General features: G+C 40.8%; 1 protein-coding gene across 5 annotated transcripts in view; it reads right to left on the bottom strand.

Moving 5' to 3' along the window:
* Positions 1 to 8378: 8378 nt before the first annotated feature.
* Positions 8379 to 21938, bottom strand: part of tmtc1 (transmembrane O-mannosyltransferase targeting cadherins 1) — a 65260-nt gene continuing 51700 nt past the window's right edge. For all 5 annotated transcript variants that reach the window (XM_034525867.1, XM_034525868.1, XM_034525869.1 and 2 more), the window contains 5 exons: positions 20515 to 20659; positions 20283 to 20420; positions 15025 to 15147; positions 12092 to 12169; positions 8379 to 10769 (listed from right to left, as the gene is read on the bottom strand). In XM_034525867.1, coding sequence (XP_034381758.1) covers positions 10644 to 10769; positions 12092 to 12169; positions 15025 to 15147; positions 20283 to 20420; positions 20515 to 20659 — 610 coding nt within the window. In that variant the 3' untranslated portion in view covers positions 8379 to 10643. The remainder of the gene's footprint in view (positions 10770 to 12091; positions 12170 to 15024; positions 15148 to 20282; positions 20421 to 20514; positions 20660 to 21938) is intronic.

Raw genomic sequence — 21938 nt, 5'->3', positions numbered from 1 at the left:
AAAATAAAAGCCCTTCAAAATCTCTTTCATAAGTAAACTTCAAATTACATTTCATGAACCAATTTACCTCTAATTTCAGATTTGATTTTAAAGGAAACAGGCCAGTCACAAACTATTACCTCTTCCAGGACATTTAAGTCAGGTTTTTCAATGTGATGCCATATTCAATAACAGATTAATTATTTCCATATCGTGTTTCAGTCTGTTATATTCTCACAATGTACAATATTCTCACAATGTACAATGACAATGACACAAATCAGGACCATGTCAATGTGATGATTTACCTGTTGGAAACCTGAAACGTTTTAGTGGTATTTAATTTGTGTACATTTTCTGCTTTGTGTTTTCCTAAAACACTACTAAATCGCACTAAAGTAATTATTGATTACATTTTTTATGTATAGTTTCAAGGACTTTCAGTTTTTTTTATAATTCTTTTAATTCAAAACTGGGTTATGTAGAGTACAAGGTCTTTACGTAGTGTGTCACAATAGATTACAATAAAAGTTAATTAAATAGAAATAAAAAATAATAACATTACATGCGAAAAAGATTAATTGGGGAGACTGTGGGTCAGTGGTTAGCATGTCCTTCTTTCAATCAGGGGGTTGGCAGATCAATCCCTGCCCTAGTTGATGTGTCCTTGAGCAAGACACTTAACCCTGCATTGCTCCCCGTAGCTGTGTCTACGGTGTATAATGTAAAATGTAAAGTGTCTTTGAGTATCTTAAAAAGCGCTATATAAATTAAATGGATTATTATTAATGAATAAATAGAAATAGAAATATCCCAATAATAATGTAACAACACATCTTTTGGAGGTTCAAATGGATTAATAAATAAATTATAAAGTTAAATAGTAAGAAATAAAACACTATAACTATAGTATAACAAAATCTCAACATAACCATTGCAAAATGTATAATTTAGCCTAATTACGCTGTATGTGAGAAAACAATGTTTAATTTGCGGTTGTGTATTATAATGAGTTTACATGTTGGAGTGTCAAGACAAATAAATAACTAAGGATTATGCAATATCAAATGAATGACTGTAGTGAAGACACACACACACCCACACACGTTGCTCTCCTGAAGCAGGGGAGTTTTTCCTGATCCGATGTGAGGTCCTGGGACAGGGATGTCGTATGTGTACAGATTGTAAAGCCCTCTTGAGGCAAATTTGTAATTTGTGATATTGGGCTATACAAAATAAACTGAATTGAATTGAATTAACACTGAGATATCTTTTGGAGGTTCAAAATAGATTAATAAATAAATGACAAAATATGTAAATAAAATAGTAAGAAAACAACTTAACACTCATTTCTTTTTGGGATGCAAAATAGATGAATAAATAGAGTGCAAACAAAACTCTGATTGATGAAGAAATGCACATAATCAAGGCAGACTGGGAATTTAATGGCACACACTTTAGGCCTTTAGTGTCCACATTGTTCGTGGAACCATTTCTTGCATGTGTCACATTGGATCTAGAAAATGAAATGGTAGAAATCACAAAGATGCGTTTTTACACAATTAAACCTGTCAGTGTTTTGAACAAATGTTTCCCCACTAATAAACTACAGATTTTTTAAATTTCATATTTAGTAATATCGAAGATATATAGTTCACTGTCAATCTGTCGATGCAGCTTAACGCGAGTTAAACTGCATTAACAAAAGCAAACAAACACACAGACAATAATAAACCCCACACCCAATTTTTCACTTGAGGCCCAGATCCAGGAGGCTTTGCCAGTAAGTTGTGTGGTACACATGTTAAGGCTTTAAAAAAAAAAAAAAAGACAATATGTGCTGTGACAATAAAAATATGGATAAATTGTGTGTCTAAATCGGGGTCTGTTCAGATCCATTGTTGAGGTCCCCTTCATCTCGGTGCTGCTAATCATAAATGTGCACTTTTTTTTTTAACCTAAATTAACATTTGTTTTCCTGTATTCCTGTGTATTTGTCTTTTGACTTGGGTACATTTGCAAGGCTTGTTTGCTTCTATGGATTTCACCAACTGTATACTGCACACTGGCAGGTTTGTATTCCCCCCACTCAGAGGCGGTCTTAACATAGAGGCATAGGTAGGCGGCTGCTTGGGGCCCCCTACCAGTGGTCGTAGTAGGGGGGCCCCCCAACCAACCTCAAAAAGAAAAAGCCCCATATCATCATGAACGCTTCAAAAGCATGGTCAATTGTATTAATATTCTTAAGAAATACGTTGAAGTAGTAGTTAAAATGTCCAGTTCATGGTTATCTGTCGTGACCCTACTCCCCCTACTTTCACCATGAAATGGACTAGTCCGTAACGGTGCACGGCGCGAAAGATAAACTCAGTGACAGGAGGAAGTTACACAGAGACGATTCAGAAGACAAGAATACTGGGAATACAGGCAGGAACGTCCACAGCGTTGAACACGCCGCTACAGCAGCAGCTAGCTGTGAAGTGGCGCTAGGTGAGGATAACGACGTTACCCAAGACGATGAAGAGGACCGCCCACCGTCACCCACAGTGTTATTGACGACGTTGACAACGATGATGACGATGATGGTGAGTCAAATGCCTAGTTCTGCTAATAGCCCTAGCCCAGTGCTATTAGCAGAACTAGAGTAAGATTGGTATGAACATGATGAGAAAGACAAAAAACTGCATGAGGAGGAAGAGAGGGAGGAAGAGAGGAAGGGACAGAGACAAAAGCAGATGGAACACTCAGCACTTTAACAGTCATAAAGAAGAATAGGAGAAGAACAGAAAAAGGAGGAGAGGAAGAGAAAGAAAGAAGGGAGAGAAAGGAAGGGACAGACACAAAAGAGAGAAGATAATCATTTAACAATACAAAAATTCATATTTCTTAATCCCAATGATGGACTGCTGTTATTTTTTGTTATCCTCTCACTTCATGATAGAAGAAATAAGCTAATTTTGTTCATAGACCATATTGTCAGTTGGTGACAATGTTTTTTATTATTACTATCATTATTAGGTACAGCTCCTACATCTGCGCATAATGTTGGTGTGAAGACCTGTAAGAAAATGTCAACAAGTAGGACTCTGTCAGAAGCGTGTGATGTGGATCTCTCTCTCTCTCTCTCTCTCTCTCTCTCACACACACACACACAATAAACAGTGCTGGTTTTCCTGGCATTTTGGCAAAGACAGGTGTTATCTGAAACTTTATTCTCTGTTCGGTTCCATCGTGACTATTAGTTTGTGTGTTCTCTGCTTTCCATCTTCATTTTGTGTATGCAGGGTTTAAAGGGGAAGGTTTTTTCCTCTCCAACCTTTACTTCCCTGTAGATTAGCTTTACCTGCCTATCCACCATTCAGTCGGTAACATCTTTTTTCATTCTCTTTTAAAGATCGGATGGGGGGCCCCATAGATACCTTTGCCCCCAAATTTGCTAAAGGCCACTGCCCCCACCCACATTACAGACAAACACTATCCTTACGTAACGGGATGCTTTCAGTATCTGTAGAGCCAGTGTTATTCTCTCATTTGGCATTTACTTTTTGGATGTTCCAAACATGATTTTTGAAACTGCGAATTGTGAGTTTTGGCGAGTATTGGAGGAAAACTGCGTTCACCAATATCCCATGACTAACACGTCGTTTCATATGAGTGACCGGCATTAGTGTTTTATTGCAATGTAAACAACAACATCGATAACGATTATATACAACATTAAATCTGTGAATGAACACGCAGCTTTAATTGACTTTTACTGCAGAAATGTGAGATTGGAACATTGAGGTGTTGTGCTAGTGCTTCAACACACTGTCAAACGACTGCTTTAATTTCAGACTGCCACCAGATGTCGCTGTTCTTCTAAACCCCGAAGCTTCGAATCCTTTTCGGTACAAATAGGAGGAAAGCCTCAATGCTTCACAAGGCTTCATCCGCCCATCCCTAGTTACCAGGGCAGAGGCAAGGTGGAGAAGTCCAAACAGCAGGGTCGCACCAATCAGAGAAGTGCTGGATGGTCTGGCCTAACACAGAGAACGATCTGGCAGTGAGTGAGAGTGAAGCTGGGCTTATATACCAGAGGGAGGAGATGCAGCAGAGTGGACAGGTGAGAGTGATGGAGCTGACGAGATGGGTGTGACCAACAGGTGCACTGAATGAGCTGATTAGGTGAGTGGAGCAGAGTGGGCAGGTGAGAGTGATAGCTAAACTGTGACACTTATGCAGTAATTAACAACCTTTCTTGTATCTTATTATTATATAGCTAAATATAATTGCACATGGTAAAACTGGGTTTAGAAGACATGGACTTCATTTACAGATAACTGTGAACTATTTATTTTTATTATTAGCCTTTATTTAACCAGGTCGGTCCCGTTGAGATACAATGACCTCTTTTTCAAGGGAAGCCTGGCCAAGACAGCAGCATAGAAAAAGTGCAACAGTCACAACACACAACAGAAATCACATAACACAGATAAAATACATTAAAAAAGATAAGGCAACAGGACTAAAGCTCCGGATTCACACCAAAACAAGAACAAATGCGGTATGAAGCCGCTCAAATTTCTCTCACACAAGTCTTCAAAGTTTCAAGGTTGATGAGCTCCTTTTAACTTTAGAGTTTTTTGCAGTGCATTCCAAGCAGCAGGTGCAGAAAACTTAAAACAGTGCTTACCAAATTCAGAGTGAACCTTGGGCATAATTAATAAATAAAACTCATTGGAACGTAAGCAATAATTGCTCTGCGATTTAAAGATGTAGTTACATAAGTAGTGGGGGAGCAGACCCAAGATAGCTTTATAAATACAAATATGCCAATGTATAAGGCGGCGTGCTGCCAGAGATGGCCACTCAACTCGAGCATATAAGATGCAGCGGTGAGTGAGGGCTTTACAACCAGTGACAAACCTTAAGGCACCATGATACACAGTGTCTAGAGAACGCAGACAGTTTGGCCATTCATATATAAGAGATCACTGTAATCACGTACAGGGAGGAAAGTGGTAGCAATCAACTTTTTTCTGGTAAAAAAACTCTTAATTTTTTTACCAGATTTTCTACATGTGGTTTAAAAGAAAGTCGATCAGCAATTAAAATGCCGAGATACTTGTAACAGTTCACAAGTTCAATTTCATACCCTTGCAATGACAACATGCTGGGTGGAGACACAGGCACTTTCCTGCCATTGGAAAATATCAACAGTTTGGTTTTGGCAGCATTCAAGACGAGTCTTAGTTCAATGAGCTGATTTTCCACAAGGTTAAAAGCAATTTGTAAGTTGCCAAGGGCCTCGGCAAGAGTGGTGCCACAACAGTATATAACTGTCATCAGCATAAAAATGAAATTTGGCATTTGACCTAGATATACATTATATATCTTATGAATAAAGTCACATTACAAAGCACTTACCATGATGACGACAACCCCACAGTTATTGGCATCCTGCTGAGTTGGTTGTGTCAGAACTCCTCCTTTCCATTTTATGTCCATCCACTCTGTTTTCAGGTACTCTCTGCATTTGATTTATGATTTAGGTTATTTCAAGTGGGAACAAAGCAGAGAAACTTTGCTGCATATGATCCAAATTGTAACTGCCTCCAAAACATATTCTTATTAGATTTGACAAAATGATTGACATGTAAAGAGACGGTGCTCACCTTTTCTTTGACATCTTGGCACGCTGGTTATCCACGTAAAGTCTGTGTTTGTTGACGTTTGAGGCAACAAATGTAAATCTTAGAATTGGCCTATAGCAGATTTTTTTTTTTCTTCAATAATGTTACACCTCCAAAATCATAAAAGCCAGGTGTTTGTGTCAAACTGGTGAACAAAAAGGTAAACACAGTGTCACAATTGTCATGCTCTTGCACCTGTATAGTAGAAAACGGAAATATGTATGTCATTATCCCATTAACTGCAAAAGTAGTTTCCAGGAAGCAAAGCTGCAAAGGACACAGTGCTACCACTTTGGTAAGTTCTCTATTGCTTTTTAACATGTGAAAATTGAAATATCTTTCTATAAAAAATAATGTATGCATGCACATTAGTATGTTAAGTATGTTTGGTTGTCTAAATATTTATTTTGTTTATATTTCTGTACTCAAATTGTGTTTTTTGGTTTGTTGCTTCAGGGCAACATTGTTCAGTTAGACCACTTGGCAATATCCTGCTGTAGTGTGGAGATGATAATTATGACCAGTCATTGGTTTTAGTTTACTATCTACTGATAATTACACAAATGGACACAGGAACATATTATAAGAGCAAGTAACATAATTAGGACAATTTCCTATAGGTCAGGAGTCAGTCAGCAGAGTAATGTGTGTTTGTGTGTGAGTGTGTACGAGATACTGAGTAATTACTGAACATGCTGCTGGAGTACAGCAGAGCAAAAGCACATTTAAAACGGCTTTTTTTCTCTTTAGTAATGAGTCATACTTGAGCTACAGTATATAAAAATGTACGCTGCATATATACAGGACTGACTATCAAGAGTCCAGTGTTTATTTGCTTGCCGAGTGCAGTGGTGATTTCAGCCAGTCTCAGCTAGACTGCCAAAAAGTAACACGTGTGTCAGTTGATATATTTTATGATTGCTACATTATCAGGGACCCAACATTCCCCAAAAGCGGCGTGAAACATTTTTTCAATGTGGTATATGAAAGTCTCCAATGGGTGAGAAAGCCAAGTCCCTTTGTTTGGTTTAAAAATGTATCTGGAGTGAAATTATGTTGTAACTATGGACCATTTCCTTATAAATATAATATGAAATTTGAGGTAAATTGGCTCAAGAACTGATTTGAAGTTGGCTCATGAAGGAGATTTTGACGGGCTCGCATTTTGATATCAGTAATTCTTGATTCTCTCTTAGGGACATCCTGAGGTGGTCTACTATGCATAATAAGTGGAATGAGTTTGTAACTATGGACCATTCTCTTTTAAATATAATCCAAATTTAGATATAAATGGTCTCATGAACTGATTTGAAGTCAGCTCAGGAAAGAGACTTTGACGGGCTTTCATTTAGAAATCAAACATCAGAATTTGTTGATTCTTTCTGAGGGACATATTGAGGTGGTCTACTATCCATAATAAGTGAGATTAGTTTCTAACTATGGACCATGCTCTTTTAGATATAATCTAAAGTTAGACATAAATGGTCTCATGAACTGATTTGAAGTTGGCGCATGACGGAGATTTTGACGGGCTTTCATTTTAAAATCAAACATCAGAATGTCTTGATTGTCTCTGGGTGACACCTTGAGGTGGTACACTATTAATCTCAAGTGAAATTAGTTTGTAACTTTGGAACATTTCCTTTCAAATCAAATCTGAAATTAGAGACATTTGCACATGAATGTGCTAGTCCAGAGCTTTTATTTTGAAAGTCTACATCAGAATGTCCCAATATTTGACGAGTTACCTTTCTATTTTTTTTCAATTCACCATTCAGACTTTTCACTCATTCATTTAGTTTAATGTATGACTATATATGTATTTAAAGGCGTATTCTGTCTGCAGGCCTTATTCGTAATTGGCAATCGCGATGACGTCGTTGATTTTTTCAATAGGGTGCTGCACTGCGTTCAATGCCTACAGCAAGACCCAGGAGAAGAGAGATGTTTGAGAGAGCTTGATGACCACACTGTTACCCTAAATTCTATGTTGTCTATGGTTCGCTCGAGAGAAGGACCTGATGGAGAGACGGTTGTTTTTTGGGAGTCAATATTTGGAGTCAACACTCTCACAGTCACTACTGAAATTACTTGTATGAATACATGTGAGACGCTTGCACATCCTCATGTAAGAGCCTACATACATTTAACTGAAAACAGATAGATACGTATACATGTTTCACTTGTATGCATGTAAGCATTTCATATGTATGTGTATATGACACAGAAGAGCGTAAGAGTATTTACAGAGTATGTATGTATGTATGTGTAAGTGTTTCAGTAGTGAGTGTACAAGCGTTTCAATAGTGAATGTACGAGTGTTTCATTAGTATGTGTGTAAGTGATTCAGTAGTGCGTGTGAGAGTGTCTCAATAGTTATAGCCTAAACGGCCCCTCATAGATATTGGATATTTCATGCTGCTTTGAACAGTCATGTGGAGACAACAAAGGCATTACAACATTTTCATATATGCATTACGACTTCCCAACACCTGGAATCATCATCACTATTCATCATAATTTTTTTCTCTCTCTCTCTCTCTCTCAAAACATTTAACAATTGGTTTTCTCTCCTTCTCTATGTATAATGCTGCAATAATAATTCAGCAGATAAAGATGTGAACATCTTTGTTGATCTAAAAAGTCGGTTGTATGGGTGCAAGTAGGTTGTCAAGGCTTATACATAAACATTTCTAATATTTATAGTAATAACTCCAAACACCATTTAATAAAACATATACTTTATTTTCTTGGTGCAAGTCAGTCATTGCACTAGCCACTTCATTTTAATCCCATTGTCATTCCACAACAATATTCATTCATAATCAACAACACTACAAGAAACCAAATAGCAATCTTCAGAGGTTATAGTACGCATGAAACCACACGTTTCGACTCCTCACACAGGAGCAGATAAACTAGCTTAATATACTCGCAGAAGGCTCACAATATAATCTTGTTGCTAGTTCTGGAAATGGAGGTCAGATGAACATCCAGAGTTTACGTTTAAAGAAATTGCAGCTGTTATGAATCATATTACATTTATCATATAATCCGAGATCTTTACAGAGTTTGCATTTTATTATACTGTTTTCACTCATATACTCAAGCAAAGAGTGGGAATAAAGTCAAACCTCATCTCTTCAACAAAATAATCCAAACTCAACGGTCCACTTACTAACGTTTTGGAGCTGATCGTTTCATCAAGTGACACTAAGTGCACACCAACAGAAACATTTAATATCAGATCATCACAGGCAGATATGAAAAGTTTAGTTGGCACTGTGCATTGCTTTTGCTGGTTGAAATGACAAATGTTGACAGTCGCAAATTACATCAGCTGTAGCTCATTAACATGAAAGCTAGGGTTGGTGATCTTCAAAAACATGTTTGCTATATTAGTTGAAATTATCATGAAGGGCCAACAGCAATCAATGAATCAAATGTTGTGACAACAAAAGTAAAAGAAATCTGCGGCTGTCGCAGGACTGTAATAATTCAGATTTCATTTGGGCCAAATTACATGGTTGGTGATGACGGCCTACCTGCCTGCTTGCTTACCTACCTGTGCATACACTGGCCATGTGAGCATTTTGCATCAGTCTTTCACAAGCTGCTAGCTGAACAGCTGTGAGCACGAACATTAGGCACGTTTGTTTGTACATTATGAAGATCCTGGGGGACTGGCCTTAAAGAGGCCTGAAGGGACGGGCTGTCAGTGTTGCCAACTTGGAGACTTTCTCGCTACTTTTTGCTGCTTGCTAATATCTTAGGAAAAGAGTTGGCAACATTGGCCAGGGGTTTTTGGTAGACTATTTCATAGGGTTAGGGTAAGGATGATCTAGTGTAATATCACTAGTTTCTAAAGATTACCAACCCTAGCTTTAATGCCACAACATTTTACTTTGCTTTCATCTGGTTAATTTGCTTATAGCAAGTGGGCGTCGGTTCTTGTGAGGAAAAAGAAACACCACTAATATATAGTTCCACAAGGCCAACGGAGTCTAGCTGCTTCATGCCAATTTCATCATGAATGTTTAAAGAAATCATTGATGGAATTTCAGCTCATGAACTCTAGGACAATACTTGAGACGTACTCGTAACCAGTATTGAAGAGTAGCACTTCATGTAGTATAGTATTGTTTGGGTTTTCAATGGTATGCAACATTTATAGTTGCAGGCTGTAGCACCACCAAATGCTACAGTTGTGCAGATTTTGCACTCAGTGTCTTGTGATTTGGGAGAGAATCAAGCAACTGGTTTGGTTTGACATTATGGAGAAGAGAGTTGGAATGGCAGCTGACTTCTTTCAACAAAAGTGTAGTGCTGCTGTGCCTTAATTACTTTCAATGAAGAGTATCCCGTATCTTCATTAGCAACATCCTCAAAGCAGCTTCCCCAACCCTGCTTGTGATTTGTAAAACAATCACTGTCCTTCAATGTCCCACCTATGGTTTGGTGTTGAATATGAAGTCTTCTGTGATTTTTCTGTGACCGTGATCCTGGTCAGTGGTTTTGACTCCTTCTTGGCTCATTTACTTCATAATAATAACAACATGTTCCACACACGCCCACTGCACTAATGTAAATACATGAGAAAGTATCCCAGGACTGAATTACTGTGTGCCATAAAGGAAATGCCTTCACATGGACCTAAATAATAAATCAATCAAACACAAATGTCAAAAGCAGATGTGCAATCCCTTGACAAAGATGAATCAATCCCTTCAGTTTCCCCGAGGAAAGGGGTCTGAACTATAGCTCGACCAGTCTCTTTGACGCCACACACGGTCCAACTCCTAATACGTTGTAGCCCTGACAAGTTCATCCTCGTCTCGCTCTTACTCAGGCTGGTGATCTTAATAACCAGGTCAGGTCTGTTTTATCCAGCTGCCTGATGGCTGGTGTTTGGGCTTCCGAGGGCTGGGCTGTGCCCTGCTCCCCTTATCTGTGCCCAGGATGGTACAGTGTCTGGGGAACTGTGGTGGGTTACGCTTCCCCTGTTAGTCTTCTCTCCAATCGGTCCAGCTTGGCCAAGTTTTCTTTCAGCAGTTTGGAGCCAGGGCTCAGAAGCAGGGCTCGTTTGTAGTACATCCTGGCTGCTGCATAGTCTCCCTGCACACACATACAGAACAATACATGTATGCAGCAATATATGTGTTCAATCCAGAATTAACTTGGGCTGCTGCTCTGTCAATAGCTTAACTGCAAACCCAGGTGATGCACAAACCATCTAAATACTAGGAAAATATGTTTTTTAACACCACACTAAGAAATCATATATATATATATGAGGTTTCAGTTTAACTTGCTGCAGACATGGTCTAACTGATGTTTAAGGTCATAGAGTTCAGTATACTAATATATTTCAGAGAGAGAGAGAAGAAAAAGTGATGGAGACAAAGTAAAATGGGAACCTTCAAGAAGAAGATGGCCAGGTATGAAGATTCTAAAGAAAGATAAATTAACTGCCACCGGAGCGAGAGATGGAACAGAGCACGATCCAAATAAACTACTGTCAGCTTAACATCCCATCCGAAAATAATACATTTCCAGGTGTGTATGAGTTTTAAGTTTTTTCGCCAAATAAACTTGAAGTCAGTTAATAAAATAATGTTGATGATATCCGTCACGGATTCTACCTGGTCACATGTAATCCTTTTTAAATTTATTTTACTCATTATTCATTGTACACATCATCCTATTCTTTATTCATTCAATTCATTTTGTTTAATTAACTGTTTATCTACTTATTTTCTGTTTAGTCATTTCATTATGTTTTTAAGCCAATGAATATTTCATTCATTCAGGTCAGGTCAGGTATGGGGGTATGCGCCAAGGCAGCGCGTTGCTGCGTCCACCTTCCGACGGCACTCCCGCGGTCTCCGTATGGCCATCCTCCAGGCGGACACTCGTCCCAGCCCCATCCCACCGAAGTAACGATCAACCTGATGAAGCCACGAGGCACATGGGTGACCCCTAGGTCTCCTCCACCCAATAGGGTCTCTCAAAGAGAGAATCCTGTGGGCCGGGTCAGCCTCAGGGAATCGTGCCACATGCCCGTAGTGCCGCAGCTGGCGCTCTCGTATAATGCAGGTAACATACCTCATCCGAGTCTCCCGGAGTAACCGCTCATTAGGTACAAAATCCGACCAGCGATACCCGACTGCATCGTCGGCAAAGTCCAGATCTGAAAATCTGTCATTACCAAACGAAACCCCGCAGCCACTTGCCACCGACATCCTCCCAAGTATTCATAAAGAATAATAATAAATCACTGTACACCATGACAAGAACTCTTTTTGCCATTTTAAGCAAAATAATTAGGGAGCTAGCATGTTGGATTGGTTTTTAAAAAATCAAACCGTTTTTCATCTTCCAAATAATGGCAGTATTGTTGTGTTTTGACTTCAGAAATGAATAGATGTTTGCATTACCTTAATGTGCTGAATCCCTCCCATGTTCATCCAGGCCTGGGACTGGTCAGGTTTGAGTTCGACAGCCAGCTCGTAGCTCTGGTGGGAGAGTACAAAAATAGACTGGTCAGTGTCATATTCCACTCAAGGAACAACAGGGCTTAGTTAGAGAGGAGACGATAAAGGATTAGAAAACACTCAATAAGTTTCCATTATACGGCTAATTGTAAATATTGTCTTGAAAAGCTATCTAGTTCTCTATCATGAAGAGAATAAAGCTTGATTTAAAGGTAATTATGCAGCATTGCTCAGTCCTCCGCTGTGGTTGAGCAAGCTAGAAAGTGAATGAAGAGAGAGTGGCGTTAGTGAGAACGTTCTTCTGATTGTATCACGGCTGTGATGTTCTAAAGCACAAATAAGCACAACTCAAACCTCTACACAACCCTGTACGAAGGTTTTTAATGAATGCAACTGAATTGACTGCTATGCTGTGGCTGCTCTGCCTGCATGTGTGTGAATAGTAAATGCGCTTTTCTAGTTTTAAAATTGTAAGAAAAAGTCATTTCAAGAGTTTTAAGCATATTTTGATGATTAAAAGGATAACTGTGTCATGAGATTTTCATATTGTCAAATGCCTAATTGTATTTATAAATGTCTGAAGATACTGGTCTGGGCCCAGCTCAGAACTGACATTCAAATCTCTCACATGATCGAAAATGGGAACATGAAAGCACATCCAAGAACCATTAAAAATCTGCATCTGCCCGTCAGTCTGTCTGTGGCCAAACTTCCATACTGCTGGAACCGTTGTTTTGTGTTGTACAAAAAGTTTTGTTTTTTTATATATACTTACACATGTAAATAGGAAAGTCCATGTTTTAAACTAATACATAAGAAAGATATGATAATCAATAAGGGGTATTATGAAGAATATTCTGAAGAATGTGTTAGGGAAACATGGGAGAAAAATCACTGTCACTGTATAAGTATGTTGCTGTATAAGTGTAATCACTGAAAAAGTATTATTATACCTTTCGGAACTCTGTAAGGCATTTGTCCTCTCACGTGAAGGCGGTAGACAGTTAACTGTTTTAACTTTTTTTTATTCATATAAATCGTTATTATAGTCTGTGGACCCAACGACACATGAGCACGCCCGGCTGGGACAGAAATATATACTTATGATCCTTATTCTTTTATTAAATACTTTATATTAGAAATTACTGGTCTCAGGACTTCTTTCAAAGCGCGGGAAGCTCAGAATTTCGGTTGAACTTAACAATTTCTGATTTCTTAGTGTGGTGTTAAAAAACATAACTAATGTAGATTATAACTATAGTATAACAAAATCTTAACATAACCATTGCAAAATGTATAATTTAGCCTAATTACGCTGTATGTGAGAAAACTATGTTTAATTTGCGGTTGTGTATTATAATGAGTTTACATGTTGGAGTGTCAAGGTAAATAAATAACTAAGGATTATGCAATATCAAATGAATGACTGTAGTGAAGACGCATGCACGCACGCGAGGTCCTGGTATGGGGTCAGATCAGTCTCAATAATTGCAAATGCACACAGAGAGAAATTACAAATGCACACAGAAGGATTCACAAATGCACGCAGAACGACGTGTCTGTGTTTATTTGTCAATCGCACTGCATTTGTTTGTGGATTTATGAGACTCCCCTGCCGTGGATAGATCCGCAAATGGTTTTTTTCAACATAGACCTAGCTGTAGCCAATCAGATTTCGCCCTCATTTTCAACCAATCACATGAGCGTCATTCGCTTTATTTGCACCTTAGAGGGGGCGTGGCTTATCTCCGTAGCTTTACTCAGTGGAAACGGTTATAACTTCCGTCATCCACTATTTCTGCTTTATACTTGTTGTGGACATCCCATAAACGTTGGAACATCTAACGCCCTCGTGTTTGGGTTCATAACATTAATATCATGTATATATATATATATATATATATATATATATATATATATGTATCATGTATACATAACATCACAGCTCGGTGACTTTCACCGACGACGTCTGAATGACTGCGGGCGAACTTTTCGCTTCGCTCTATTCGCGTCATTCGTGCCGCGCCAAGATTTTCTACAAGATTTAACAGATTAAATCGAACTTACAATGACTTAAAACAATGGGGGGGAGGGGGGGGGGGGGGGGGTACATTAACTGTGTATCCCTCTGCAAAATGAGAAACTAACGCTGGCAGCCCCGTGAGGAGGGGAGGGGGAGATGCGCTCATGTGATTGGCTGAAAATGAGGGCGACATCTGATTGGCTACAGCTAGGTCTATGTTGAAAAAACGCATTTGCGGATCTATCCACCGCAGGGGAGTCTCATAAATCCACACACATGTGAAGAATCCACAAACAAATGCAGTGCGATTGACAAATAAATAAACACAGACACGTCATTCTGCGTGCATTTGTGAGTCTAATTTATTTGTAAATCCTTCTGTGTGCATTTGTAAATCAAACATATTTGTAAATTGTTCTGTGCGCATTTGTAAATCTTTGTGTTTGCATTTGTAAGTCTCTCTTCTTGGTTTAATGGCATCCGACTGGAAAATTAGCATCACCAGCCGTTTATCTTGACGAACAAACTCCTGATTATTGCATAATAATATGGACAGGAATGAAATGAAACAGGAATTCATTAAAAACTTGTCATATCCATTCAAGAAAGTTGACTTCTGCTTTTAACCTATCCTCAGCATTGAGGAGCAACTTGGGGTTCAATGTCTTGCTCAAGGACACTTCGACATGCAGACATGAGAATCCAGGGATCAAACTGCCAACCTTATGAGTAAACTTCCATTTTCCTTTGCCAAGTTTTGGGAAGTTCAGGTCAAAATGTATGCCACATTTGGAAAGAAGCCCGGCTAAAGAGACTGAGACAGAGCAGGTGTGGAGAAAAAAGAGAGTGGTACCTCGAAGGCTTGGTCGAGCTGGTTCATCTCTCTGAGCTGGTTTCCTTTGGAGAAGTGCAGCTCTGCTCTCACTGTCAGATCACCGGGACTCTGCTGCAGGGCCCTGTCCAGAGCATTCAGCGCCTGGCATGGACACACAAACTAACATTCACACTAAAAGTCTCTTACAGCTAAGCATCTTGCTATGCGAGTGTGCTTCCTGCTGGTTTATAGCAGAAATCCAGCAGGCTCTACAAAAAGACCCCCCTGACTACCTGCTACTTTGAACCATGAATGCCACTGAATAAGACAGGGATGGAGGGAAGAGAAGAAGCTGACAATGCAGAGAATAGGAAGTTGAAAGTGATCTAAAGCAGAGCAGAAAGGTGAGGAGTACAGAGAGGAAGAGTGTGATCATTTAATCCTGTCTCTCAGACAGAGTGCCGCGTCAGCTTTATCACTGCCACACTGAAAGTGACAGTGATAAAGAATTTGATTTGGGTTTTTCAATTTGTGTCGGACTCCATCAGGGTGGCACTAGGTCAGCAAAGCTGCTACGCGTGTCCAGAGCCCTTCTGACTTGTATGGGGTCAGATCAGGCACACAGAGAGACTCACAAATGCAAACACAAAAATTCACAAATACCTTCCAATGCACACAAAATAAATTACAATTTATATAAATGTAAAAGAAAAACCACAAATACATTTATGTCTGCATTTCTATGTGGATTATTCTATTTGTTTGTGGATTGCAGACTAAGAGCGGTTCAATAAACCCTGATGATAAGTAGTCCACGGACTGAAGCTACCTTGCCCGGACAAGGGAAACCGGGGCACCCCCCCGGAGCCAGACCCAGGAGGGGAGCTCGTCGGCGAGCGTCTGGTGGCCGGGCTTTCGCCCATGGGGCCCGGTCGGGCTCAGCCCGAAAAAACATCATGGAGCAGCAGTCACCCTGTGGACCCACCACCCGCAGGAGGGATTATATCTCCCGGCTGGCCTTGGAACGCCTCGGGATCCCCCAGAATGAGCTGGAAAGTGCTGCGGGTGAGAGGGAAGCCTGGGTCGGCCTGCTGAACCTGCTGCCACCGCGACCCGACCCCGGATAAGCGGGTGATAATGGATGGATAAATGTAAAAGAAAAACCACAAATACATTTATGTCTGCATTTCTATGTGGATTATTCTATTTGTTTGTGGATTTCTATGTATTTATTTGTCAATCGCACTGCATTTGTTTGTGGATTGCTTCACACGTGAGTGGGGGATTTATGAGACTCCCCTGCCGTGGCTGGATTCGCAAATGCGTTTTTTTTAACATAGACCTATCTGTAGCCAATCAGATGTCGCCCTCATTTTCAGCCAATGACATGAGCGCATCTCCCCCTCCCCTCCCCACGAGGCTGCCAGCGTCACAGTTGCGCAATTTGCGGAGGGATACACAATTAATGTACACCCCCCCCCCCACCCCTTGTTGTAACAAGGAAGTTGTTGTAAGTCATTGAAACTTCAGTTTAATCTTGTAAAAAACTCGAAAAATTCACCCGCAGTCATTTAGACGTTGTCGGTGAAATTCACCGAGCTGTGTGAGCCCACGGGTGATGTTATGAACCCAAACACCAGGGCGTTAGATGTTCCAACATTTGTGGGATGTCCACAACAAGTATAAAGCAGAACTAGTGGTTATTTCTTCCATGGTGGATGGCGGAAATGATAACTGTTTCCACAGAGTAAAGCCACGCCCCTCTAAGGTGCGAATGAAGCGAATGACACTCATGTGATTGGCTGAAAATGAGGGCGACATCTGGTTGGCTACAGATAGGTCTGTTGAAAAAAAACGTATTTGCGAATCCAGCCATGGCTTGGGAGTCTCACTGCATTTGTTTGTGGATTGCGCCACAAACAAATGCAGTGCGATTGACAAATAAATACATAGAAATCCACAAATAGAAGAATCCACATAGAAATGCAGAAATGTATTTGTGATTTTTCTTTTACATTTATATAAATCGTAATATATTTATGTGTGTATTGGAAGGTATTTGTAAATCCTTCTGTGTGCATTTGTAAATCAAACATATTTGTAAATTGTTCTGTTCGCATTTGTGAATCTTTGTGTTTGCATTTGTGAGCCTCTCTGTGTGCATTTGCAATTATTGAGACTGATCTGACCCCATAGACTTGGGCAGCCCCTCACCTGACCAGCCTTCGGGCGATGTATCTATCAGAAGAGCGGAACCAGGTCGCAGATTCCCTCTCCCGTCACAAGCCTCCATCAGGGAAATGGCGGCTTCATCCAAAGGTGGTGCACAGCATCTAGGGTCTCTTCGGCAGGGCAGAGGTGGATCTCTTTGCCTCGGAGATGTCAACCCACTGCCCCCACTGGTTCTCCTTGATGGAGAGGACCAGTCCTCTGGGTCAAGATGCCCTGGCTCACAAATGGCCAGATGGCCTTCTTTATGCTTTGCTTTGCTTCACGCTTAACCCCCCCCCCCCTGCCCAATTTCCCCATATCTTGCCAACGCTCTTCAGGGTTCTTCAACACGGCCACAGTCTTTTGCTGGTGGCCCCATTGTGGCCAGCCAGGACTTGGATTCCCCTGTTGCACAGAGTATGCTGCAGGATACATCTAGGGGGTTGGATCTGGCATCCCGACCCCAGCCACCTCAACTATGGGCCTGGCCGTTGCAGGGCCCAACCGGCTGCTGAGCGGCTGCACAGAACCACACTGTCAGGAGGACTATTCTGATTGCCAGCGCGCCATCTACCTGTCTACAGTATGAATGTAGATCAGGGGTGGGCAAACTTTTTGGCTCAGGGGCCACATTGACTTTTAAAATTTGACAGACGGGCCAGTATCAGATGGATGGAGAGCAGCGGCGTTTGTAGGATTCCAAGAAAGGGGGGCTAAGCCCCAAGGGGAGTGTCACCCTTGTGAATGTGTGTGCGCATAGCACGCAGCAAATTTTTCTTGGGACCCCTGATATCTATTGTTTCTGACAGTTCATAGATTGGTTCAATCAAAAAGAGTGTGATTTTGCTCTAATTTCAGGGTCATAGTGATATTTTATGCTTATTTGGACACTTTCACTGAGATAAAGATGAACTAGTTCAGTGTCAAATATACCATTCAATGGAAAAAAATATGATAATATATATTAATGCAAAGAATAGAGAGATGTCGATAGTTATTTCTTGTATTTCGAATTCGCTCGTTCACACTCGCTCAATGGAGACAGTTTCTAACTTCCCTTTCATTTGCCTCAAGTAAACCTGAATGTAACACTCGTTAACAACTACAGACACATTCTGTAACTACCTGGACTTACAGGTAAACCTGAATGTAAACAGGTAACACTCGTTAACTACAGACAGCCACATTCTGTAACTACCTGGACTTACAGGTAAACCTGACTGTAAGCAGGTAACACTCGTTAACTACAGACAGACACATTATGTAACTACCTGGACTTACAGGTAAACCTGAATGTAAGCAGGTAACACTCGTTAACTACAGACAGCCACATTCTGTAACTACCTGGACTTACAGGTAAACCTGAATGTAAGCAGGTAACACTCGTTAACTACAGACAGACACATTATGTAACTACCTGGACTTACAGGTAAACCTGAATGTAAGCAGGTAACACTCGCTAACTACAGACAGACACATTCTGTAACTACCTGGACTTACAGGTAAACCTCAATGTAAGCAGGTAACACTCGTTAACTACAGACAGACACATTCTGTAACTACCTGGACTTACAGGTAAACCTGAATGTAAAGGTAACAATCGTTAAAACTACTGTTAGCCACATTCTGTAGCCCCACTAAAATAGGCCTAATGACGCCCCTGATGTAGTGTTTGTGTGAACCAATATGAATTACAAGTAAAAGCCAATAACTAAAAAGTAAAGAACAGTGTTGTTGGTCCGGGGCGGTGCAGTCCCGTGGGTTTGATGTGCCTTCGTTATGCCGAGGAAAAATACTCTGGATGCAGCTGTTAATTTTACAACTCTAAAACTCATTTTTAGTACAAACCCCGTCTCCGGCGACAGAAAGTGACATGCCAAATTCAAATGACCGGAACTCTTCGAAAGTTAACACTTTACGATGTAATTCCAAAGGATTGTGAACATTAAGCGGCACTTTCCAGCGGTATGCGGTACATTACGGTGAGCGTGCCTGTGAGGGGTGGACGTGAGCAGCAGGCTGGACTCGCAGCCTGACTCGCAGCAGAAAGCACGGCACGCAGCGCTGTGACGCTTCTCCGTTCCCGACTTGAGTTTCCTGAAGCACGATGACGGCAACAGACCAGCATCGATGTTTCTTAATGCTCATTTATTGCTCAGCTCTTTCAGGCTGTTTGTGTGCCTCTCCTGCAGCTGAAAGCATTACAGCGGTCTTTAACCTGCCGTGCGGTCGGAGCGTGTGTGTCCTCGGACCGCTGCTGCCGTGTTCTGCTGCCGGAGAGCACACACACAAACAGCCTAAAAGCAATAAATAAATAAGCTAACCTTGCTATGTCCAAAGTTCACACCAGGTGTGTTTATTTGTCAAGCAGCTAAAGTACAGAGGTCTTAATGTCTCTTTTCTCTAGAAAGATCTCGTTTCTAGCAATAGCAATAACGTTTACACATCATTGACTGACAGTGAAGCTCATTGCATGGTCAGTGTTGGAAAGAAACAAAGATAATTTACTCAAGTACTGTACAAGCACAATTTTGGAACAAGTTTTGGAACAAGTGTTTCAATTGAATTAGATTGCAGATTAAGACTTAACATACAAAACATATGATTAGTTTGTAAAATATGATATACTACGATGGAATGTGAAAAATACATAAAGTAGTTAAAATAAGCTCAGCCCCAACTAGCCATCATTAATAATTATCAAAGAATACAATATAAAGTAACACTGAATGGGCTATTCTGCATAGTATTATTCATTTTGAGTACTGAAAAGCACATTTTGATATTAGTATGAATACTGGAATTTTATTGCACTGTAGATTTCTAGTGCAAACACATACCGCATAATTCATATTTACTGTAAAACTGGGTCACAGGGAAAGTGAAAGAGACAAGCACAAGTAATGATGGTGGTGATAGAACGGCATGGAAGGATAAGTGGTAGCTGCTCACCAGAAAATGGCTACTGGTCTGATGTACAGCAGAGCTGGAGCTGAAAGTATCTCCTGCTGAGTTTAGCATTCCTAACTGAGTTACAGTATCTGAGCAACAGACACTGAGGCCATGAGACGCACACACATACACACCTCTGTGTAGTTTCCACGCTTGCTGTAGATGGCCGACAGGAGGCGGTAACATTCAATACAGCTGCCTTCTCTGGCTATGATGTCTATGGTCATCTTCTCTGCCTCTTTGGTACGACCGGACATGGCCAAAACCTGAGCCTGGGACAGAAACAGCATGTGTGAATATTTGTGCGTGTGTTTGTGTGAGAGATAATTTCAGGTGTTGTTCTGGAATGTGTGGGTGTCTGTTCACCAGAGCCAGCAAGATGTCGGTGCTGTCTGGCTGCAGTGCAGCGGCCTCTTTGTACACCTGCAGAGCCTCCTCGTAGCGCCCCGTGTTGTAATACAGAGCTCCGAGCGGAGTCAGGTTGTCCACCTTCCTCGTCACCTGCAGCGCCCTGCAGGAAAAGGTCAAAGGTCTTTCCACAATTGCAGTGCTCTTTAAATTAAGTGTTGTAGGTGCTAAGTACAGTAATGCACAACAACATTTAGATTGTTTTCTATCTAAATTATCTAACTAACAACACAAAAACTATATTATATATGGAGGGTGAATGGAGGAAATCTGGTGGTTCGGGAGTTTATATCATGGAGTTCATATTATGGTCTAGACTTCAGACTCCTATCCTCACTGTAATGTAAATGAACAATGTGAATAATAAAAGGGAATACTTGTGAGATTTGTTCATATGTGTAAATATCAGTATATATGTTACTGGTTGTGGCCGGGCTCAGCCTTAGAGATAGGGTAAGGAGCTCGGACATCAGGGGGGAGCTTGGAGTCGAGTCGCTGCTCCTTCGTGTCGAAAGGAGTCAGCTGAGGTGGTTCGGGCATCTAGTTAGGATGCCTCCTGGACGCCTCCCATTAGAGGTTTTCCGGGCACGTCCAACTGGTAGGAGGCCCCGGGGAAGACCGAGGACACGCTGGAGGGATTATATCTCCCGGCTGGCCTTGGAACGCCTCGGGATCCCCCAGAATGAGCTGGAAAGTGCTGCGGGTGAGAGGGAAGCCTGGGTCGGCCTGCTGAACCTGCTGCCACCGCGACCCGACCCCGGATAAGCGGGTGATAATGGATGGATGGATGGATGTTACTGGTTAAGAGTCAATGAAGATGGCATACAGCAACACTTTCAGGATGAATATCCCTTTGGAATACCAAATCATAGCACAATGTGTGAACATTATCTCTGCAAATGTTAACTTTGATAAAGTAAAGCAGAAAAAAAAGAGGGTTTTTAGTAAAGACAATTTAGGCAAGGTCTCCAAAATGTCCATGGCACATTTCTATTTCTCATGTACCAAACTATATATTTCACTTGTATCACTAATGGTGTTCAATACATCCAAATACAGCGGTAAAATACACAATGCCAAACCAAACTAAACTACTAAACAAATCTGTGTCCTCATGAAAAAATTATGCATTTCTTTCGTAGGCAGCCTCCTACCTTTAAGCCAGCCTGTATCTCCGCAACAGATTGGGCGATTTCAGTAAATGAGCCCTCTTTTGAATCGTTAGAGCCTATAGAATTGAACTATACCCAGCAAAATGAGATTGACAGCACTGTTAGCTAATCAGAATCAGCAAAGCGCAGTTCTCTGTCAAATGCTTGCCTCGATTTGCTGATATAGAAAGTTCCCCCATGTGGAAAATTGGATAGAAAACGACCCAGGAT

Source organism: Cyclopterus lumpus, chromosome 23 (assembly GCF_009769545.1).
Source record: "Cyclopterus lumpus isolate fCycLum1 chromosome 23, fCycLum1.pri, whole genome shotgun sequence".
Classification (NCBI taxonomy): domain Eukaryota; kingdom Metazoa; phylum Chordata; class Actinopteri; order Perciformes; family Cyclopteridae; genus Cyclopterus; species Cyclopterus lumpus.
Note: the sequence above shows the minus strand (reverse complement) of the source record. Positions and strands in the feature narration are given on the sequence as shown.